This window comes from Periplaneta americana, chromosome 3, assembly GCF_040183065.1.
Source record: "Periplaneta americana isolate PAMFEO1 chromosome 3, P.americana_PAMFEO1_priV1, whole genome shotgun sequence".
Lineage (NCBI taxonomy): Eukaryota > Metazoa > Arthropoda > Insecta > Blattodea > Blattidae > Periplaneta > Periplaneta americana.
Genome location: NC_091119.1, coordinates 200,080,404 through 200,103,045, shown reverse-complemented (window position 1 = coordinate 200,103,045; position 22,642 = coordinate 200,080,404). Strand labels below are relative to the sequence as shown.

The 22,642-nt window shown below is 35.7% G+C and overlaps 3 protein-coding genes across 7 annotated transcripts in view; 1 reads left to right on the top strand and 2 right to left on the bottom strand.

The window, feature by feature from the left end:
* LOC138696959 (BUD13 homolog) overlaps positions 1–11,287 on the bottom strand; it is a 20,750-nt gene extending 9,463 nt beyond the window's left edge. Inside the window, exons 1-4 of the mRNA XM_069822490.1 lie at positions 10,951–11,287; positions 8,786–10,409; positions 6,129–6,283; positions 2,898–3,079 (exon numbers count right to left, since the gene is read on the bottom strand). Of these exons, the coding sequence (XP_069678591.1) occupies positions 2,898–3,079; positions 6,129–6,283; positions 8,786–10,409; positions 10,951–11,063 (2,074 nt within the window). The 5' untranslated portion in view covers positions 11,064–11,287. The remainder of the gene's footprint in view (positions 1–2,897; positions 3,080–6,128; positions 6,284–8,785; positions 10,410–10,950) is intronic.
* On the top strand, positions 11,282–20,861 carry mRpL15 (mitochondrial ribosomal protein L15). Its single transcript, XM_069822496.1, has 5 exons — positions 11,282–11,563; positions 11,690–11,844; positions 12,139–12,304; positions 15,120–15,279; positions 20,155–20,861. Exons 1-5 carry the CDS (start codon positions 11,456–11,458, stop codon positions 20,454–20,456), a joined length of 891 nt encoding a protein of 296 aa, XP_069678597.1. The 5' UTR covers positions 11,282–11,455; the 3' UTR covers positions 20,457–20,861.
* The window catches only part of Dlic (dynein light intermediate chain), a 53,092-nt gene continuing 50,606 nt past the window's right edge, over positions 20,157–22,642 (bottom strand). Inside the window, exon 10 of one of the 5 annotated variants that reach the window (XM_069822491.1) lies at positions 20,157–22,642. In XM_069822491.1, the coding sequence (XP_069678592.1) occupies positions 22,494–22,642 (149 nt within the window). In that variant the 3' untranslated portion in view covers positions 20,157–22,493. The other 4 variants (XM_069822492.1, XM_069822493.1, XM_069822494.1 and 1 more) reach the window with 4 other exon arrangements.

The window sequence follows — 22,642 nt, the reverse complement described above, 5'->3', positions numbered from 1 at the left end:
GCGGATGCTTTAGCAAAGAAGGGCAGCACTGCTACTTACAGACCTGTTACTAAATCTACGTATTACTCTGTGAAAAGATTTATTAAATCTACATACTTAGACTTCAACAAACAAAATTTGATAACACAATCTCAAGGTAAAATCCACAGTTAATTCCCGATTTACCACGAAAATCGTCTGTAGCTGCATTTAGATTGGTAACAGGCCATGATTGTTTGGCCAAGCACCTGCATAGAATTGGAATATATCAGTCCCCTAACTGCCCATTGTGCAACTCAAACCAAGAAATGGATTTGGAACACCTCAAAATCTGTGCTTCAGTGGCCAGCCATGATAATACCTTTGAAAAATATTGGAGTGCAAGAGGTCAAATGACTTTATTGTCAAACGCCTGGCATTAGAAAACAACAACAACATTACTATAGATTGAGATATGCTATTGAATATGCCGGTACTATTGATTATTGAAAGTCGAGTCGATTTTTGGGCTTCATTATTACAAAATTCACTTGAAAAGTAGTCCTTAAAATTGGGATTTTCCTTAAACTGGGTTTGTTTAAAAGCAGGAATTAATTAAGTTATTCTTATGGTAATTTGGCTGGGACTTAACATTATACTATTGTGGCAACAGTGCTGGAAGGTTCTCGCTGCCTCGGGAGTCGAGCGCGCGTCCGGCAGAAGGGAGGGCGCGCGGGAAGGAAGGTGGCGCTGGGTTTATACCTTATATCTCCACCTATGGTATATCTAATATACCGAGATATTGTACGATAAGGACCTATCAAGGATTACATACCAAAATAGTAACAAAAGGATCACGATGAGGTATAATCTTATTTATTATCTCAGAAGTATTCGAAAGAGAGGGGGAAGGAAGACCACTGCGGCAGAAGTAATGAAACGTCTGGAGACCGATTGTTGTAGAAGCTACGAGACACAGTACATTCGAGAATGTGTGATCTAATAAATAGAAAGGGCAAGTGAGCTGCAGAATTTACTTCAGTTGAGCCAGTCTAATTAGACAGTCAGCTGCGAGGAAGCTAGTTAGCTGCGACGAATCCAGTGAAAGTCTTGGGTTCGAAGTACAGTGAACTTAAGTGATTACTGTGGCAGTGTCCAGGCAAGGGCAACGCGTCCGGAAGTCTTGGGTTCGAAGTACAATGAACTTAAGTGAGTACTGTGGCAGCGTTCAGGCAAGGGCAATGCGTCCGGAAGTCTTAAGTTCGAAGTGCAGTGAACTGACTCTGGAAGTCTTGGGTTCGAAGTGCAGTGAACTGACTCTGAAAGTCTTGAGTTCGAAGTGCAGTGAACTGACTCTGGAAGTCTTGAGTTCGAAGTGCAGTGGACTGTTATCTGGAAGTCTTGGGTTCGAAATACCGTGAACTTGAGTGAGTGAGCTAGAAGAACTAGCCAAGGCGAACGAACTGAGAATTGACAGTTTTGTTTTGTAAATAGTGCTTTGTGAACATTAGTTGAAATTAGGAGTACATTGCTGTTCTTCTCAATAATAAACGATAAACGTGAATAGTCATTGTCGTTCAGCGGAAAGCAATAACGACTACTGTGTTGCAGTGTTGAGTGGAATACCCATTGTTGACGGGTGTGTGGTTGTTGTAAATAAAAGTAACATTATTGCTGAAATATGTTGTTGTTTTCTAATGCCAGCAGTTTGACAATAAAGTCATTTGGCCTCTTGCACTCCAATATTTTTCAAAGATATTATCATGGTCAGCCACTGAAGCACAGATTTTGAGGTGTTCCGAATCCATTTCTTGGTTTGAGTTGCACAATGGACAGTTAGGGGACTGATATATTCCAATTCTATATTATTGAAATATAAAAGTTACACTATAATAATAATAATAATAATAATAATAATAATAATAATAACAATAATAATTTGGAATTTAACGGGTTACATCAGCTTCCTGTCTATGCGGATGATGTGAATATGTTAGGAGAAAATCCACAAACGATTATGGAAAACGTGGAAATTCTACTTGAAGCAAGTAAAGAGATAGGGTTGGAAGTAAATCCCGAAAAGACTAAGTATATGATTATGTCTCGTGATCAGAACATTGTATGAAATGGAACTATAAAAATTGGAGATTTATCCTTCGAAGAGGTGGAAAAATTCAAATATCTTGGAGCAACAGTAACAAATATAAATGACACTCGGGAGGAAATTAAATGCAGAATAAATATGGGAAATGCCTGTTATTATTCGGTTGAGAAGCTTTTGTCATCCAGTCTGCTGTCCAAAAATCTGAAAGTTAGAATTTATAAAACAGTTATATTACCGGTTCTTCTGTATGGTTGTGAAACTTGGACTCTCACTCAGAGAGGAACATAGGTTAAGGGTGTTTGAGAATAAGGTGCTTAGGAAAATATTTGGGGCTAAGCGGGATGAAGTTACAGGAGAATGGAGAACGTTACACAACACAGAACTGCACGCATTGTATTCTTCACCCAACATAATTAGGAACTTAAAAAATCCAGACGTCTGAAATGGGCAGGGCATGTAGCACGTATGGGCGAATCCAGAAATGCATATAGAGTGTTAGTTGGGAGACCGGAGGGGAAAAAGACCTATAGGGAGGCCGAGACGTAGATGGGAGGATAATATTAAAATGGATTTGAGGGAGGTGGGGTGTGATGATAGAGACTAGATTAATCTTGCACAGGATAGGGACCGATGGCGGGCTTATGTGAGGGCGGCAATGAACCTCTGGGTTCCTTAAAAGCCAGTAAATAATAATAATAATAATAATAATAATAATAATAAGAAGAAGAAGAAGAAGAAGAAGAAGAAGAAATTCTATGAGAATGTGTGTCTGTATTCTTAATACAGGTTGTTCCTAATAAAAGAATTAATAAAATAGAGGCACAACGCATCTCACTTTTTGTGGTGTCTTCCTCCGTCTTCTTGCTCCGTATGTACTCCAGCATGGGATCCCCTTCGCGCTCTTGATTGCGCAAATGTTGCTCCAAGTCTTCGTCATCTGCATAGCGGGCCAGTGGCTTCGACATCTCGTGTAGCGCATGCTGCAAATTCTCTTTCTGGTCTTCGACTTGTTTCAACCTACGATATTTAAAGTACAAGGCATTAGGTGAGGCAGTTAAACTTCTCAATTCTTAATAACAATGCATGCTCATCTATTTCAACAGAATATTCAATTAAATACAGTAAAACCCCACTTAACCAAACTTCACTTAACTGAAACCTAGAAGGTGGAGTAAAAAATTCATATACGCTATATACCATTTCCTTAAAAAATATAAAGGAATTCAGTAGGTACAAAAATCTGTTTTCAATGGGAGACACTCGACACAATATTCAGTTAGGCTAAATACAGTAAAACCCCACTTAACCAAACTTCACTTAACTGAAACCTAGAAGGTGGAGTAAAAAATTCATATAGGCTATATACCATTTTCTCAAAAAATATAAAGGAATTCAGTAGGTACAGAAATCTGTTTTCAATGGGAGACAGTGTTATTTGAATGTTATGCATAACAAGTTTGAATTTGCACACCAATTGGACAAGATATCAGTTAACCCACTGAATGTTGTTGTTGTTTTCTAATGCCATGTGTTTGACAATAAAGTCATTTGGCCTCTTGCACTCCAATATGTTTCAAATTTATTGTCATGGTCAGCCACTGAAGCACAGATTTTGAGGTGTTCCGAATCCATTTCTTGGTTTGAGTTGCACAATGGGCAGTTAGGGGACTGATATATTCCAATTCTATGCAGGTGTTTGGCCAAACAGTCATGGCCTGTTGCCAATCTAAATGCAGCTACAGACGATTTTCGTGGTAAATCGGGAATTAACTGTGGATTATGATGCAGAGAGTTCCATTTTTTCCCTTGAGATTGTGTTATCAAATTAACCCAGCTTCTTCAAAGGTAAACTTAGTAACGACAAAATTACGAAGCAAAATATGATGAGAGACTTAATAACTGCAGAGGGAAGATTATCTGTCACCCTAAGATATTTGGCAACAGGAAACTCATATAAAGATAATCTTTTGACTTCACATCCCACTAGCAACTATTTTGTCCATACGGTTATATAAATTCTTTCCAAAATTTTTCTTTTTTGAGTCCATGGAGAATATGTAATTATAAAAGAAAAAAAAAAAAACAATCATAGCACCTGGCATAAGAGATGTGAAATTGTACTACAAATATTATTATCGGTCGTTACAACCTCTATACGCTGCAACCTATTGTTTGATATGCTGATAGTACAACAGATTTTATGGAAGCTCCGTACTGCCATCCAATTCGACTGCAACTTGTTGCAGGTTGTACTACAAGGCTATAAAATAATAATAATAATCCGTGGCGCTACAGCCCGTGAAGGGCCTAGACCGACCAGCCGGCTGCTGGCCTCACGCCCACATGTCGAAGCAGAGGTGGACGATCATCCAACCAGAATGGAGGTATCGTGTGCTTAGCACGATGATCCCCCCAGCCGTTATAGCTGGCATTTGCAACCGGATTTCGCTACCTATCGTAGCTCCCCAAGTGCATCACGATGCTGGGTGGGCACCGGTCCCATACACTGGCCGAAATTTCATGAGAAAATTTCTTCCCCCATTAGGACTCGAACCAGCGCGCATTCCGTAATGCCAGTCCTAGGCAGGATGCCTTAGACCACGACGCCACGGCGCGGGACACTACAAGGCGATAGAGGTTCAATTATCTTTCAAACCATCAAACTAAGTGCAAATGTACGACAGATTGTACAACTTATAATTGCATCTGTGGGTAGTTTAAGGCTGTTTTATGATTAATTGATTAATTCGCGGACTTACTCATGTTAAGTATGTAAGTTTGTGCGGCTTACAGCTGTTTCAGTGCTTCACACACCATCCTCAAAGCCTACTAGATTCGGCGTCATCTCGAACTTCTCTGCCTGTTATGTGGGTGTGTTTGATTGTTGAAAGGTGTTGAAGAGTGGAGTCAAATAGTATGTGTGTACTGAAATTGATCTGTGTGTTGAGAATTTGATCAGGGTGTGTTTTAGTCTGTTTGTATATTTCATATTGTTCTAGTGTGTTGAGTTTTTGGTTCTTGGGTTGTATGTGTAGGATTTCCATGTCCGCATTTATGTTATTGTATGTGTGGTTAGCATTGGTTATATGATCAGTGTATGTAGATGTATTGTGTCCTCTGGTTATTGCTTTAATGTGTTCTTTGTAGCGTGTTTGGAATGATCTGCCTGTCTGTCCAATGTAGAACTTGTCTCAACTATTACATGTGAGTTTGTATACACCTGTGTGGTCGTATTTATTTGTTTGTGTTTTTTGTGTGTTGAGATGTCTTTGTAGTGTGTTTTCTGTTCTGTATGTTATGTTGTATTTCTGCTTTCTGAATGAAGATGCGATCTTATGTGTGCTTTTGTTTTCACATGTTAGTGTGATGTATTTCTTGTGTTTGTGTTGTGTTTTGTGTGTTTTTGTGTTGGTTAAGTTTTTGTTTTGTCTTTCTTATGATGTTGTCTATTATGTTTGGATTGTATCCGTTTTCTTGTGCTATGTATTTGATTGTGTTCTTGTGTGCAAGATTCAAAATAGACTGTTTTATGGTTTCATTGAGCTTTTGAAAGAGAAATTGAGTTTGTAAAGCTTTTTATCAACAACTACCAGAGCCTTAGCATTCATTATCTTTGACCTGGGAATGATTAGTGCCATTGTCAGGAGTACAACATTTTACAACTTACAGTAGTCTCCAATGAGACCATTATGTTCTTGGAGTTTGCTAACGCAAAGACGTGTTTCATTTACTGTTAGACACAGTCGAGATAACATGCCATTAAATCCAAAAGATTCTGCAAGAGTCATTGTACTCATTGAAGAAGAATGATTTGATCACTACAGTGCAGAAAATCTTGGGACGACAATTGGAAGTATCCACAGACCTGACACACGTTTCAGAGAGACAAATTCATTTACCAAGATGACCAGTATCTGGTCGGAGTAGGCTCACAACCCAGAAGAGCCAAAGTCTTAGTACAATCAAAGAAGATGTACTTGCAAGCATCCAATATGTTCAGTTCTTATGTGTACTTTAATTGAAAAAAAAAACTGACTTAAATTTATAAACCAATATAAACTCATACCCTTTGCCCCATCTGGAGTATTTTTCCCTATGCTCAGCCATTTTCTCTTCTTCTTCTTGCTTCTGCTTAGCTTCTTCCTCCAGGTTACGCCGCTTGCCTGTCTTACGGTCTCTCATTACCGCTGCTGCCCCTTTCCCTGACACTTCATCAGCCATCTGCAAAGAATAAAGATTATGTAACTCACACAAAATATTTCGTTGCTTCTGAACATGGAATAAAATGTTAACATACAGCAAATGCTAGGCAAATTATTAGCAGCGCACCAATCTTATATATAAAAGTCAATTTTGCAATGTTACAGGACATAGTTGCGCTGCGTAATCAGTTTCTTTGTGCAAACAAAAATATAAGATCAACCAAAGGAAACGTGGATAAATAATGTGAACATGACAAAAGATAAATTATGGACAATTAGTGATGATGACCCAGTTCTGCATGCGCCGATTGGTAAAGGTTCCAAGATTATAGTACTTAATGCAGGTAGTGAACAGGGTTTTATAAAAAAAATGGATTACTGGTGTTCGTAACGTATTCAAATAACGATTATTACGAAGAAATGGAGAGCGACTGTTCAAAAAACTGGTTTTAGGAGCAGTTTTTACCTAATATTTCACCTAATTCTGTGATTTTTATGGATGACGCAATACATGATACATACACGAGTGTTCTACCAGGATTATGAAGTTTCTTTTGAAACATTCGGTAGTGTTCTCGACCTCCTGCAAAACTGACCTGCTACTAGATTTAAAACCCCGGCCAGATAACCCTCTCTATTCGTGAAACACTCTGTTCGCATCACATTTCTGCACATTTAAAGGACAAAACTAAATATTCTTTCAATCATTTATTATCATAATACACTGCTCTCTTAAATTGGCTGAGCACATTGGAATTAAATCAATGATCTTCCCAAAACACACTATGCAATAAATTCATATAAAATGATGTCAATCCAAATTAAAGAATGTCACAAAATGATCCGACAACTTCAAAAACTACAGAAAAGAATTCAATTGCAATGGATACCTGCACATTGCGGAATTGCTGGAAATGAAACTGCTGATTTTCTTGCCAAAAAAGGATCCAATTTAATTCAGAATACAAATACAAGCCTACCTTTTACATCCATCAAAAGACTAATTAAAAATAAATATAAAATCAAGCAAAACCAAGCACTATGTACCAAAGCCAAAGATAAAAAATGGAGCATTTTTTTAATAAAAAAAACAGAAATTATTCCAGAAATCCCACGTAAATCTGCAGTAGCAAAATTCAGACTGCTTACAGAACACGATTATTTGGCCAAACACTTGAATAAAATAGGAATTTACACAAATCCAAATTGCCCTCTATGCAACAAAGAAGAAGAAATGACTGAAGATCATCTCATAACCTGTGAAGTTCTACCTGATGGATCCACCACAGAGAAATATTGGAGAGCAAGAACGCTAATGGCTTCGTTGCCAAAGCCCGGCATTAGATAACAACAACAACATGTTTCTTCTACCTAAAACAATTTTTATTTCGAAAATTAAGTAAAAAGGAGCAAAACTGTAATAAACTTGTTTGTTTGACATACCTCTAGAATATCCCCCTGAAATAAAACATTACATACGGTTCACCCAGTATACTTAATAAGAACAAAACCTATTCAGATCACTGATAGACAAGACAAAGCATGTCAAAAACCACTTTTTTTCAATTTCAGTGATTCAGAAAACATGTATTATATACGCGAAAAATTGGAAATCAGTCGATTTTGAATCTTGCGTACACTACTTTTAACACTTGAATATAATTAATTGATTAACTAGCGGACTTACTTGTGTTAATTATGTAAGATTTGTGTGGCTTACAGCTGTTTCAGTGCTTCACGCACCATCTTCAGAGCCTACTAGATCTCGGCGTCATCTCGAACTTCTCTACCTGTTATGTGGGTGTGTTTGATTGTTGAAAGGTGTTGAAGAGTGGAGTCAAATAGTGTGTGTGTACTGAAATTGATCTGTGTGTTGAGAATTTGATCGGGGTGTGTTTTAGTGTATTTGTATATTTCGTATTGTTCTAGTGTGTTGAGTTTTTGGTTCTTGGGTTGTATGTGTAGGATTTCCATATCCGCATTTATGTTACTGTATGTATGGTTAGCATTGGTTATGTGATCGGCATTATGTAGATGTATTGTGTTCTCTGGTTATTGCACACATTAAAGAATTAAAGAACACATTAAAGCAATAACCAGAGGACACAATACATCTACATACGCCGATCACATAACCAATGCTAACCATACATACAATAACATAAATACAGACATGGAAATCCTACACATACAACCCAAGAACCAAAAACTCAACACACTAGAACAATACGAAATATACAAACAGACTAAAACACACCCCAATCAAATTCTCAACACACAGATCAATTTCAGTACACACACATTATTTGACTCCACTCTTCAACACCTTTCAATAATCAAACACACCCACATAACAGGCAGAGAAGTTCGAGATGACTCCAAGATCTACATAAAATCTTACAAATCTTATATAATTAACACGAGTAAGTCCGCTAGTTAATCAATTAATGGAAATCAGTATTACAACATTTTTTTCTGTGTACACAAGATCAAGAAACAATTTATTATAGCCAGAACTAACCTGAGCAAACATTTGATCCTCTCTTCGTCTGAAGCTGGAGATCTCTTCTTTAAGCTCTTTAGCGTCCTGCAAACCAGCTCTCTTTCCATCCAAAGTTCTTTCCATTTTGCTCTTCGCTTTGCCCTTTTCACTGTCGGCCTTCCCTCCATCACCAGAATTACTCCTCTCCTGTGTGGGCGACGCAAATCTAGACTTCTTGGCAGTCCTGTGTGGTGAATTATCAGACCCGCTGTTCCTTCTAGATTTTCTGGACTCTGATTCTGGAGAATGCTGACGTTTGCTCTTCCTGTACGGGGACTCGCTTATATCTCGTCTTGAGGGAGAAACTGAATATCTTTTCTGTGAAAAGTCTTTGCCCTGTCTATTTGATTCTCCCTGCCGTTCAATATTTTGGGATTTTCCTGAATAATCAGAATCGATATTACGTGATGATTTATTAGACGACGAAGCCCTCGAACCTTCTTTTCCTGATTGTAGTGATGGTGAATTGTAGCTTCTTGAAGCCTTCCTAGGAGGCGAAGAATCCGAATCACTGTTTTTACCAAGATTTCTGCTAGTTTTAGTAACCTGACCACGTGAATTTTTAGCTACTGCCTCGTATTCTTCCGATCTTATCGGTCTTCTTGGTGGCGAATCGAAATGTTTCATTTTTCTTGGAGGTGATCTTCTCGATGATGAAAACGACTGCTCACTTCCATTTCTGCTCTTTCTGGCAAGTGTTAAATCAACATCGTGTTTGCCTTTTCTAACAGGCGACAGGTCAGGAACAAGTTTGTTCTTCCTGACAGGAGACAGGTCACCTTCTCTACTCCTTCTGACAGGGGACATATCAGCATCGTGTTTATTTTTCCTGACAGGTGAATAACTTCTAGTAGCACCTTCTTTTCTCACTGGAGACTTGCTTGTTTTGGGAGACACTTCTGAACCATATTTTCTAATTCTCGGTGGTGAAACATCAGAATCACTTTCTTTCTTATTCCTCCGGGACTGTAACTTGTCAACATTCACTCGTTTTTGCGACCTTCTAGGTGGAGAGGTATCTGAATCACTGTGCCCCTTGGATTTTCTAGGTGGAAAGGTATCTGAATCACTATGCCCCTTGGATTTTCTAGGTGGAGAGGTATCTGAATCACTGTGCCCCTTGGATTTTCTAGGTGGAGAGGTATCTGAATCACTATGCCCCTTGGATTTTCTAGGTGGAGAAACGTCTGAATCACTGTGTCCCTTTGATTTTCTAGGTGGAGATGTATCTGAATCGCCTTTATACTTCCTTACAGGCGACGCATCTGGATCGGAATGTTTATTCGAATTCTTCTTATTCCCTTTCGCTTTAGGTGACATATCTGAAACACCGGATTTCCCCTGAATCTTTGCTGGTGAACCAGGAAGTTGTTTGGCTCCACCTCCTATTGCTGTTACTTTAATATCTTCAATGCCATTTTCATCAGACATTATCTTCCATTTCTTCGTTCGGAACTCTTCCAATGTTCGCATATCATCCGGTCGTTCATCAATAATTCCAGCAATTTGAGGTGCATCTTCTGCTAAGTTATATAGATCTACCTCATCTTCATCGAGTGGTCTCATATTGTTCAGGTCAATGTCGTCATCGACAACTCGAAACCTAAAATTTGTAGAGATATTACAATCAAAACATTTTTTGAAGAAATTATTTACAAAAAAAAAAAAAAAAAAAAAAAAAAAACATTAGACTGCCTGCGAATAGTCGTTTGTGTCTTTGTATTGATTCTCTTTAAGTGTAATTTTAATTTTTGGCAACTTAAACTAAAATTAATACGTGTCTTTCTAGAAAATATTTGGGTTATATTCGGTTCTTTGCATGCAAGCAACTAAAAGAAGGTCGCTTGAACGATCTATTCAACTATTATTCTATAAATTTAAATCAGTTTTCGATTATTTACATCACATTCCCGTACTGGGTACGTGCAACGATAATTCCTATAACAATAACTTATAAATTTGAGGTTTTCATTGTTAGTAGATTAATATTATTTCGATACTTAATATTGTGACAGCTTACAGTTGTTCACAAAAATTATAATAGCTAAGTAAATACTGAAACATTAATTATACAACATAACCTCACTTCCCTTAATTGTCAAATTTTACAAGTACAATTTGAGAAGACAATTAATATGTAATACCTTTCATTTGAAGGTTTAGCAACCTTCTTTTTCTTCTTCTTCTTTTTGTCATCAGAACCAGATGATAAATATTTCTTCAAATAATCTTTCTGGCTCAACTGAGTTACTGCCATGTTAACTCAACTGAAGTTAATGTATACCTTGTGTACACAATTTTCCTTCGGAACAAGGGCAGAAATACACAGCCTACAAGAAGTATGTCAATTTCTACTTCACAAAGTACAACTGCCTACATTTATGCAACCAAATTTCGAAATTGGTTTCCCATATCAAGGACCCAAAACATTTTAAAGAATTGTAGTAAACAGACTAATCAAGCACCACGGAAATTTAACATTCTATCAGAAACTAATTTATTCGTTCCTTATTTGTTGGCGACACTGACATGTAAAGTGCTACCAACTAAGAAATGTAGTGTAATTCGACCATAACCTCTCTATTGCTGCAAAATATAATATTTTCAAGAAACAGTCTAATAAAAGTTGTGAAAGAAACTAAATACACAATGAGTTGGTCCGGGAAGAAAGGAGTGGACAAGGCTTTTGCCATGTTAAGAACTCTTCCTCGTGTGTGTTTGGCAAATATCCGAAGAAATCCGGGAACACGTACCAAGGTAATCAATGTATTTATTATGTGCGGTATTACGTATTAGTAGGCCTACTGCGGGATTGAGGGGCAATGCATAGCGACCGACAATTACGAAAAGTATTAAAATATTTAAATTTTCCTTCTTACTCAGCCACTCAGAGGACGAGCACAGCATGGAGGTGATAAGCATGGGGCTGGAAACAAAGGCTCTGGACAACGACAGAATTATATGCGTCTCGGCTATGAGACAGGGAACAATCCATTCTATTTGCGGTTTACATATGAGCCATACTATAAAGGACATCAGTAAGTATTTTTGCAAAAGTTTGTGGTGTGAAAAAAAAAAAACTTGCTCCTAGATCAAATATTCCATTTTGATTCGGTGGGACTTAAATTGTATTTGTACATCTTGGTTACACTACTTTTAACACTATATCACTTTGGAAAACATATTATACCTTTTTCTGGGATTCTATTTGTCTTGTAAGTAGGCCTATTGTATATTTTCATTCTTAAATATCCTCCAGGCTGTATTTTTTTTTTTGGTGTTACTGAATACATTTCTGTTTGACTCTCATGTTTTCAATTGCATTTCTTTAGCTTACGACGGGAATACCCTCCTCTCTCCTTGTTACAACTGCAGAAAATGATTGATACAGACCGTCTGGACACATCACAGCCAATTGACCTGTCCATAATATGTAACACTGGATTGTATCAAATGAATCCAAGCCATAAGCATTTTGGAATCCAATTAACAGACGAGGTAAGAAAGTATGTATGTTGAAAGTACGTGTTTGTAGTCTTATTGAACATATTAAATTAATGAAACAATTATTAAGTTAAGGTTACTTTTTGACTCTCCCTTGTATATCCAAAACCAAACTATGCACTATAAATAGAAAACAACAAATCCATAAGTTTCTTAGACATCACAATACAAAAACAGACAAAATACACAGGAACACACGACTATGATAAAGACCTACAAATTAAAATATGGCGTTTTCAGAATATGTGTGGTACAATCAGAAGAACACTGAGAAACAAAACTAGAACTGATACACAGTTAAAGTTTTATAAAATAATGGCAATACCGAGACTTTTATATAACAGAGCGTAAGTTGGGTTTTAAATAAGAGAGAAAAAAGTAGATTGAATGCATCCGAGATGAAATTTTTAAGAGCAATAAAGGGATGCACGTTAAGAGATCATATTATTACGGAATTGCAAATTACACCTCTGCTTGATCAAACCACAGTCTACTATATACAGTCAAGAAGCTTGAGTTTTGAGGGTGCTAGAAACAATAGACTGTGCTGGTACTATTTCGCATTGTCTGTAATGAGGCGATCCTAGTGGTGAGCAACTATCTAATGTTGGCATATTTACTACGTATTGAGCTTCGTGACTGTATATACTAGACTGTGATCAAACTACAACATATAATAGGACAAAATGGACACAACATTTGGATAGGATAGAAGAGAGCAGAGTGCCCAAAAGAGTTTGGAGTTATATATCCAAAGGCAAGAGATCACAAGGAAGATCAAGAAGGCAGTGGAATAAAGAGCCAGAATAGGTCATAAGCCTATACCACAGTCTACTATATACAGTCACGAAGCTTGAGAAACAATAGACTGTGCCAGTACTATTTTGCATTGCCTGTAATGAGGCGATATCAGCGATCCTAGTGGTGAACAACTATCTATCGTTTGCATATTTACTACGTATTGAGCTTCGCGACTGTATATACTAGACTGTGCCTATACCATGAAGATGATAATGAAAATAAAAAATCGAATTTTTTACCCCTAATCATTACTCAGTCCCCTTAAATGGCAGATTAGGAAAACAGTAGATTTTTCTAAGGGTGGTTCTGATCTGATGATTTAGTCAAGGTTCTGTTGTGAGCATTTTCTTGACCTGACAATAGACAAAGGGACTCCATGACTTGCTAACATAATGCAGCATGAAACCGACATACTTGAAACTGTGCCTTTGTAGATGCATATACCACATTCGGCAGCTTTAATTAAATGATAGTCATTAATATTATCTTCTTCTTCTTCACTTCATGGATTAGGCTTCAGGGCTGTTCTGGTCTTATGCAAATCTTTCTATCTCTTCTTTAGTCTTTCAATATCTCTCTTGCCTACAGAATTATAGTCTATATATTATTTCAGACATTCTTGTTAATTCCATTCTTCCCAAGTGTTGCATCTATTTATGTCTATATTCTTGAATCCTGTCATTTATTGCATAAACATTCAGTTCAGTTCTAATATTTTTATTCATAATTAAATCTAATCTAGTACATCCTTTTATTCTCATCAAGAAACTCATTCCAGTACTCTGGATTCTAGATTAAATTTTTTTTTTTTTGTAGAGACCCAAGATTTACTACCATACAAGAGGACAAGTGTGACCATTGTTTTATAAAATTTCATTCTTGTTTCCTTTATTGTGTTATTTTTCAATGTTCTATGTACTGTTCCACAAGTTATCTTAAATTTATTCAAAACATAAAATTGTTTAGTCACACGTTAAAAAGTGTTAAAATTTTTGCATTTTAGTTGTCCACATTTTTACATAGGACAGACAGGAAGATCCTTTCATACAAGATATAATGAACATATTAAAGCTATAACCGAACCCTACATCACATCAAATTACGCAGAACACATTATCAACAATAATCATGATTACAATAATATAGAAACAGATATGGAAATTTTACACATCACACCAAAAAAGTTCACAGTTAAACATCTTAGAACAATACGAAATATATAAACATACAATAACATACCCACAACATATTCTTAATACACAATTACAGTTCAATACCCACACATTATTCGACGTCATGATACGTCATAACACACAAACAACCAGCCCCCACCATAAGAGCAACACACCCCTACCCCTACAATCGACAAATGCACATCGCAGAATTCAAGATCACCAGTAGTTCAGGAGACACTGATGAAGACGTCACATCACGTCGAAACGGGCCGTCTGTCCAAGGTATATAACCTTTTTTAAAAATTATAACACTTTTTAACGTGTGACTAAACAATTTTATGTTTTTAACAAAGTGTTAACGTGAACTATAATCAATAAATTTATTCAGTTTTGTTTGTATGTCTTTTATAATTTTTTTATGTATATTTCACATCCGAAATAATGAAATTAATAAGTAATTAATTAATTCCAAAATTATTTTTGATCTAACAGCTGATTTCCTCCAGAACGCCATAACTTTGATTTTTTCCTTTTTATATTTTAAAATTGTTTCCAGAACAAACATTATTTGAGTGGTGTAAAAGAATACTGCAAATCATCTTCATTGTTTTGAATTATTACTAATTCACCGGCATATAATAAAATATTTAAATAAATTCTGTAATTAATTTTATTCCTGGTTTAATTGTCCGTTTCTATATTTGATGTCATTAGTATATATTAAAAAGTGTAGGTGATCATTATTTCGGTATTACGGTACAAGCTTTTAAGAATTTGTCCCTTTTAACTATTAATATTGTCTACAAAGCAATTTACTTGTCTTGTCTCGACAGGGAGCTGATCTTTTCAAATCCAAAGTAAACATAGAAGTACAGTGGGCCTCAGAACCTGTCATTGCAGCCATAGAGAGAAATGGAGGAGTTATCACAACAGCTTATTACGATATACACAGCCTTTGGGCTGTAATAAATCCTGAGAAGTTTTTTAAGAAAGGTAAGGACAGATTTTTTTCCAACCAGTTCCAACATAACTGCTACAGGTTGGTTCAGATGGATGCTTTTTCTCTTAGCATGATCTCTAGACTATTTAAGGAGAGAGACAGTCTCAAATGCACTGTTATATATAATTAATCAATGATCCCACAATTTCTTAGCTATGCATCTAAAATTTGGTACAGATATTTACAATGACTGACTCTATTATGATACTTAATTAGAATACCTTACCATGTCAAGAAGTCTTATTACAAACTCACCTAACCTAACCTGATATCACAAAATATAAGGAACATTTTCTCATGATCTATTACAGATATGGTTCTGAAATTTTATACACATTTGCTCTACATTATATGTAAAAATCTCTGCAGACAGAATTTTAAAACTTCAGTTAGTTTTTTTTTTTTTTTTCAAAATAAATTTTCAAAAAATGTATTTAAAAAAATATATAATAATAATAATAATTAATAATAATAAGAATAATAATAATAATTCTTTATTTATACTGGCAGAGTTAAGGCCATAGGGCCTTCTCTTACACTCTACCAGGTCACAAAGTATACAAGCAGTTAAAATTTAACAAAAAGTTAAAGAACAGAATACTAACATATTACAAAAAAAAATAATAATAATAGCATAATAAAATCGACACTAAACAACATGAAAATAATACCATAATAGAAAAAAAAAGAAAGTAAAATACATTGGAATGTATGGCTTTCAATGTAGTGAAAGCAACTCATTTAGTACAAATGGCTAATATGGAAAAACGTAAGGAAGAATATATCAAAATGGAATGTAATAAAATAATAATAAAAAAGAAAAGAAATACGAAAATTAAATAAAATTCACGATAAAAAAGCTATGATAATAAATTCATCAGCTGATAAAGAGAACAAAAAGGGGAAAGGAAGGAAAAAGAAATATATAGCCTATATTTTTACAAAACTATGGCAGAGAAAAGGGCTTATAACTGAAAGGAATCTAATTCAAAAAGTGCAATTTTAATTTATTTTTGAAACTAGACAATATCCGACAGTCTCTGACATGTTCTGGTAGAGAGTTCCAGAGATGAGCTGCAGAGACGGTGAAAGATGAAGAGTACAAGGATGTTCTGTGTATATAATTGCTTTGTCAAAATAAAGTTCTTTAAATATTAACCTAAAAACAAATTTTCTGCAGGGAAATTTGCATTATTCAATAATAAAGGAGTGTGCAAAATTACATTACTTCATTTCAAATAGTTTCTGAGAAAATATTCCTTATTTATTGAAAATTGGGTACTGCGGATAACAAGTCCTAAAGTTTTAATATGCATGACACATGATTAATTATTCTTGACCTCTTGTGACTCACAAAAACAACAATAGAACTGATAAATCAAGTATTCTAATTATTTTCTAGTCCAAGTCCCTCTCCAATCTTTTTTCTAGAACTATTCTGTGGTTCTTCTTGATTGAAACCAATTTAGACTAACATTTTAGCTGTAATAAAATCTTGTGGAGAGATTCCCAACACTGAGAAATATCTTTTAGTCTGGTTTTTAGAAAATGTGATTTTTTTGTCAGTTTGGACAATATTCTTCGCTTGTGGCAAAAGTTATCATCTTTCATTTTTTCAATTACAAACTGGCTGCAATGTTATTATCATCATCCATGTATTAGACCTCTTTTACTCGTAACAACTACACTTGATCATTCAACATTCTGCTGGTCTTCCAATGTCCCGGTTGGTAATTGGGTGGTAGTTCCAAAACTGCAGTGGAAGTATGATGTTGTCCATGCTTCCTAAATGTAATTTCCAGTTATTCCTGTAATTGCTAATTTTGTAATTCATTTAAAAAATGTCTCATTCTAAACGGATATCTTCATTTCTTTTGTAGTCTAGTTTCATATAACCTGCATCATACCTAAGGAATTTTTAATTTGCTTGCAACCTTGATTTATCTTTTTGTATGTTATTACAAAATCTTAATATAATAGAACTTCATTTAACTTAAACATTTTTATAGGGATCTGAAGATAAAAACGCGTGACAAAATAGTACATTATGCAACGAGCCTATAATGGTAGTAATTAAGACGCAAGTATGTTTGTTTATGAAACGAGCGCGAGTTTCATAATTTTCATACGAGCTTCTTAATTACCATTATAGGCAAGTTTCATACGCCTTTTTATGCTCGACCATATTTCTAACTTGAAATTATGAATAAGTATTCATGTTATTGTTATGTGAGTGCAATAGCCTACCTCATAAATTGTGAGATGTGCGCAGACGCGAAAGTATTGATTTTTTCCGGGAAACGAATGTCGACGACCTTGATATAATCTAGAGAGTAAGATAAACATTACTCTTGATCTAACCTTGAAATTGAATTCGACATTGAAAAACGAGATGACAAATTGAATTTATTTGAATATTATTTACAATTAACGCTAATTATTATAGTAACAGAACATAACCTTCTGCGACAGTATTGGATTTCCAGCCTCCGTGACGTTTCGCTAGTTGTCTTTCGATTGCATATCCGAGAATAATAAAAAACCTGAACTTTAATGACATGCATTAAAGGGCTGCTACCAGGTGTATAATTACTACATTTCGGCATGATCAAGCATAAATATATAACTGAAATGACACTTAATAACATCTGAGGTAGATCTCTCTTTTTATTTTATTTTGTATTATTATTTTTAAGTTAATACTTGTATACTGGTATGTATTTTCCTGTATGTTCTTTGATTCTGGCTGAGTGGAAGAGAAGACCTGATGGCCTTAACTCTGCCAGGGAAAATAAAACTATTATTATTATTATTATTATTATTATTATTATTATTATTATTATAGCACGGAAGAACGAGTTAAGTCAGTTTAGTAACATTTTCGCAGAGAAATTTAGAACTTCATCGTTATTTATAGACAATCTTAGTTATTTAGAACCAAAGCTGGCTGATATATTAAATTTCGAACTCCAATCTATAAACTTTTACGAAAATAACTCACCTTGTTCTTCCTGTTTGATCCTCATTTGGTAACATGTCAGTTATTTTGGACTGCTTGCTCCTAACGAATAAACCATGCCTTCAATTTCACTATTTCAAAGAGGCAATACATATTTAGCAGCTCAAATTTTCACGAATTTCAAGACATGTTACTATATTAAGTAATTGTACTAACTGGCATCACATTCATTTTTTATTCGCACACCATCTACAAACGAAACAAAAATAAACATGATCAATTTTATAACAATAAAATAAATCACTTTTAAAATTTATAATTACAAACATCGAAATTAAGTACAACTATGTATTATTATTATTACTACAATTAGTATTTACTTACGACTTTTAAGAAACCCGGAGGTTCATTGCCGCCCTCACATAAGCTCGCCATTGGTCCCTATCCTGAGCAAGATTAATCCAGTCTCTACCATCATATCCCACCTCCCTCAAATACATTTTAATATTATCTTCCCATCTACATCTCGGCCTCCCCAAACGTGTTTTCACTCTGGCCTCCCAACTAACAGACTATATGAATTTTTGGATTCACCCATATATGCTACACGCATTTCCCTCCTCAAATGTCTGGATTTTATGTTCCTAATTATATCAAGTGAAGAATACAATGCGTGCAGTTCTGCTTTGTGTAACTTTATCGATTCTCCTGTAACTTCATCCCTCTTATTATTATTATTATAATACAGCGTTTCTCAAACTATGGTCCGCGGACCACCTGTAGTCCTCGAGGTCTGCCCTTGTGGTTCTTCAAAAAAGACAAGAAAAAATAAAATTCAAACGAATTGCGTATCACACTATAGCTGAAAATTTCAGAGTTTGTAAATGACACATGGCAATCGCCTTTCACTTTTTCTCCCATTGGCAACTTCCTACTCTACTCTCAGTAACAAAAGAGGGATTTAAAGCACTATGAATGTGGTGTTTCTCACCATCTTTTCCCTGCACATCTGACGTCGTGCATGTAACCCAGCCAGGGACCACCTGAATTCATAACAGGACCAAAGTACCGAACCTTTTCATGTATTTATGACTTTCTTAATAGTTTTGCCGACATCTAGTCTGCACATTGAAATGGTCATGTACTGTATGTCGTACACCAATAATAGAACATGCAAAATTGCATCTTTACTTGTTGAAAATCGGGCATGTTTCTGCATTAATTTTTTTTATTTCTGTTTCTCCAGATGACGATATAAGAAATTTTCTTCGATTAGCATTAACTTAATTAGTTAATATTAATATAAAATTAATTGGATTAAATTAATTTTAATTATTTCTACATTAAAATATAAGTAGGCCTATACTAGTATTAAAATATGCTACATAAATGATAAATTGGCTTTCGAAGGGAACAAGAGTAAGGTGGTCCTCGGAACTGTTCTGACTTAAAAAAGTGGTCCCCACTTCAGAAAAGTTTGAGAAACGCTGTTATAATAAATAAAATTTATTATTATTATTATTATTATTATTATTACTATTATTATTAAATAATGTTATTTGATAATTGAAGCGTCGGCTGGAATAACATAAGTTACATTTAGTAAAATTTACAGGAACTGCAAAAATATGGACACGTACAACATTGTTCTTATAGGGTAGCAAACTTTTGAGTGGACAAATTTCACGTACTGCAATGATGGACAGTTGCAAGCCAAAGAGCATAGCAAAGTAACATGACATACAACATTATTACACGGAAACACGCCGAATGAAAATTTTGTAACTTACAATGTTGTTCCAGCCGACACTTCAATTGTATGAAATGTTTTGACAACTTTTTGTACAGTAGTTACATTATGTCATGAAGTAAATATTTCTTCACAAAAACAAAAACTTACCTTACGCAGGAGAAGCCATTCCACGACGTATGCTGCCACCAGAGGATGCAGTAGACTATTACACAAACCCTGCTAATCGTGGTTACCTAGCAGATCCTGAAAAAATATCATGGGAGCGACTGGTGCTGGCACAGAAGTATGGCTACCAGCTACCGGTGCTGGAAGAAGACCCTGACTACGCCATGCTCACTCAGAGGAAAGACCCCAGACAGATATTCCTGGGGCTTGAGCCGGGTTGGGTCGTCAATCTCCGAGACCGCTGTATCCTCAAGCCTCAAGACGAACAGCTACAGGAATATTACCAGTCATAGTGCAGCAGACGTGTGACAAACTGTGTAAATAAATATACTTGTCTTTTCTATTTCAAAAAATGATTTTTTTAATTTTTTGTCTTCATAATATTGTGTACATCAGCTACCAAATTAATTGTTCACAACAGAGTTCTGATGACAAAAAATACAAATTACAATACTATAGAAGGTTTTCTCTTTCTTTTAATCTCTTATAAAGTTGAAGCATTGCCACAAATAGTTTGATAAGCTGATATTACTCGGAAACAAAGTTTAAATTACGATATTAAGCTTCCAAATAGTTTAAACCCCATCTTCCCCTGTTATACGTATATCAGCTCATGGAAAACTTTGTCGAAGGGATGTGAATACAAACATTGGTTACTTAAATGTGGCACATAGAAATAAAGGCTGTCTTACAACCCAGTCTGATTATTACTGTTTTTTTTATTGTGCATTTAATGAAGCAGTAGTGGCTACCTGTATTTAAGACAATTTTTTTTCTGATTATCCAAAATTGATATTCAGCAAACACTTAATTTGCTGCTGGAATCAGATGTTGCTGTTACATCTGTCTTACATACAGATAGCCATTTCTGTAAACAAGTTTACACTGACAGTAAATATACCGTTCACAGCAGACAAGCTCCACTGCCCTAAATCCTCCCCCATGTCATAGTTATCTACTTCACTGCTTTCCAAGGTGAAAGTATTCACAAGATATATGAAGTTACATTTCGGAATCATTTCAACAATTCCCTCTAAATATCCTGGATTACAGAAAAGCGAGATACCCATTGATGGGACGATGTAATCTATATAGGAATAACAGACATTCGAGCAACATTATAAATTCCAGGTGCAGAATGCACAGGGTGTAAAAAAAATATAAGACAGCATCACTGTTATTAGCTGCACATTCTCGTACGTTTCAAAAAAGAGGAAGAACTCTCAAACTTTATAGTAACTGCAAAACACGTGGTCTGATATAGCGGGTGCTTGGGACAAATCGTTTTCATGTATACAAATTCAACCACTACCTCACAAAATTTATATAATGCTATTCACAAAATTAAAAGGGGGAAAAAAAATTTTGACTTCCTGCTCAAACTTGTGGAAATTGCATTCTTATAACAATTTGACTTCAATGTCTAAATATTCTTGTGGATAAAACAACTATATTAAGACTCTCATAGTAACAAGCCATGTATTAAACTGTACAGCAAAATAACCAAAATTCATTTCTTCTTCACACGCATTCCCACACACATTCGCTCTGCTCTCACGCTTCTACAGTAGACATTAGTTAGCAATATTAGTGTCTCTTTGGAGTCGTATTATCTGCCAATAAATATACATACTGTTCCTCTGCTTGATGTGAGGAAAACCCTCCATAATATGCCCGGCCTCAAGTAGAGAACGACCTCTCGACACACAGAAAGATCGTGTCCTACTCGATGCACCTCTGCATTATAGAGACGAGAAAAATAAATAAAAAATATTTTAATTACGATATTATTCACAAAGACAATCAGTTAGCAGCTTAATTACTTCCACCACTGGGCAGGCGCTTCCTCGTTCTTTTGCGCTTCTATTGCACAGCGGCCGGCCACGTAAGTCCAACAAGGCCACAGTTACCGCAGAGAATTCCGTCCAGATCATTATTTCGGGCCGACTAAAATCCACCTTATCTATTCTACCACCTACCCTATTCTCAGTACTACCTAGTGATTCGTTTTATATAAAATTTTAATATAAATTAAAATACAGTTTTACAAGTGTAGGATTCTGCAGACTAAGATAGTAAGGTGTGCTGCATCGCATATATAAAAGTAATATTATATTTTTAATAAATATAGTACGTAGATTTGCTTCAAGAGGGTAGGCAGCGAAATGGGTAATGAGGAATTTTATAAATCAAACCTAAAACATTTCCAGAAACGAGATATATTCTCTCACCCATGACCTTACTGCAGGCGATAGCATCACTGACCCTGTCCAGTGGTCGGGTCTACCACAGACATCTGCAGGCTACAAGCCAGCAGTATCACCGTCGGCTCAGCAGTCCGACGAGTTCTGGTCCGGCGGCGCAGACGGCTTCTTGCTTCGGGTCAGTCGATCCAGTTCAGCCGCTGCGTCCGAGCGCATCACTGCCTTGTCTACAGATGTGTGTGGTCGATCGTTTGACAGGTCAGCTGTAACCATTG

Excerpts from the sequence above, each read along its gene's own strand:
- mRpL15 (XM_069822496.1), top strand. The coding sequence starts at position 11,456 with ATGAGTTGGTCCGGGAAGAAAGGAGTGGACAAGGCTTTTGCCATGTTA. Across the intron at positions 11,845-12,138 it reads CCATACTATAAAGGACATCA|CTTACGACGGGAATACCCTC; the intron begins GTAAGTATTTTT and ends GCATTTCTTTAG. Across the intron at positions 15,280-20,154 it reads TGAGAAGTTTTTTAAGAAAG|GAGAAGCCATTCCACGACGT; the intron begins GTAAGGACAGAT and ends TACCTTACGCAG.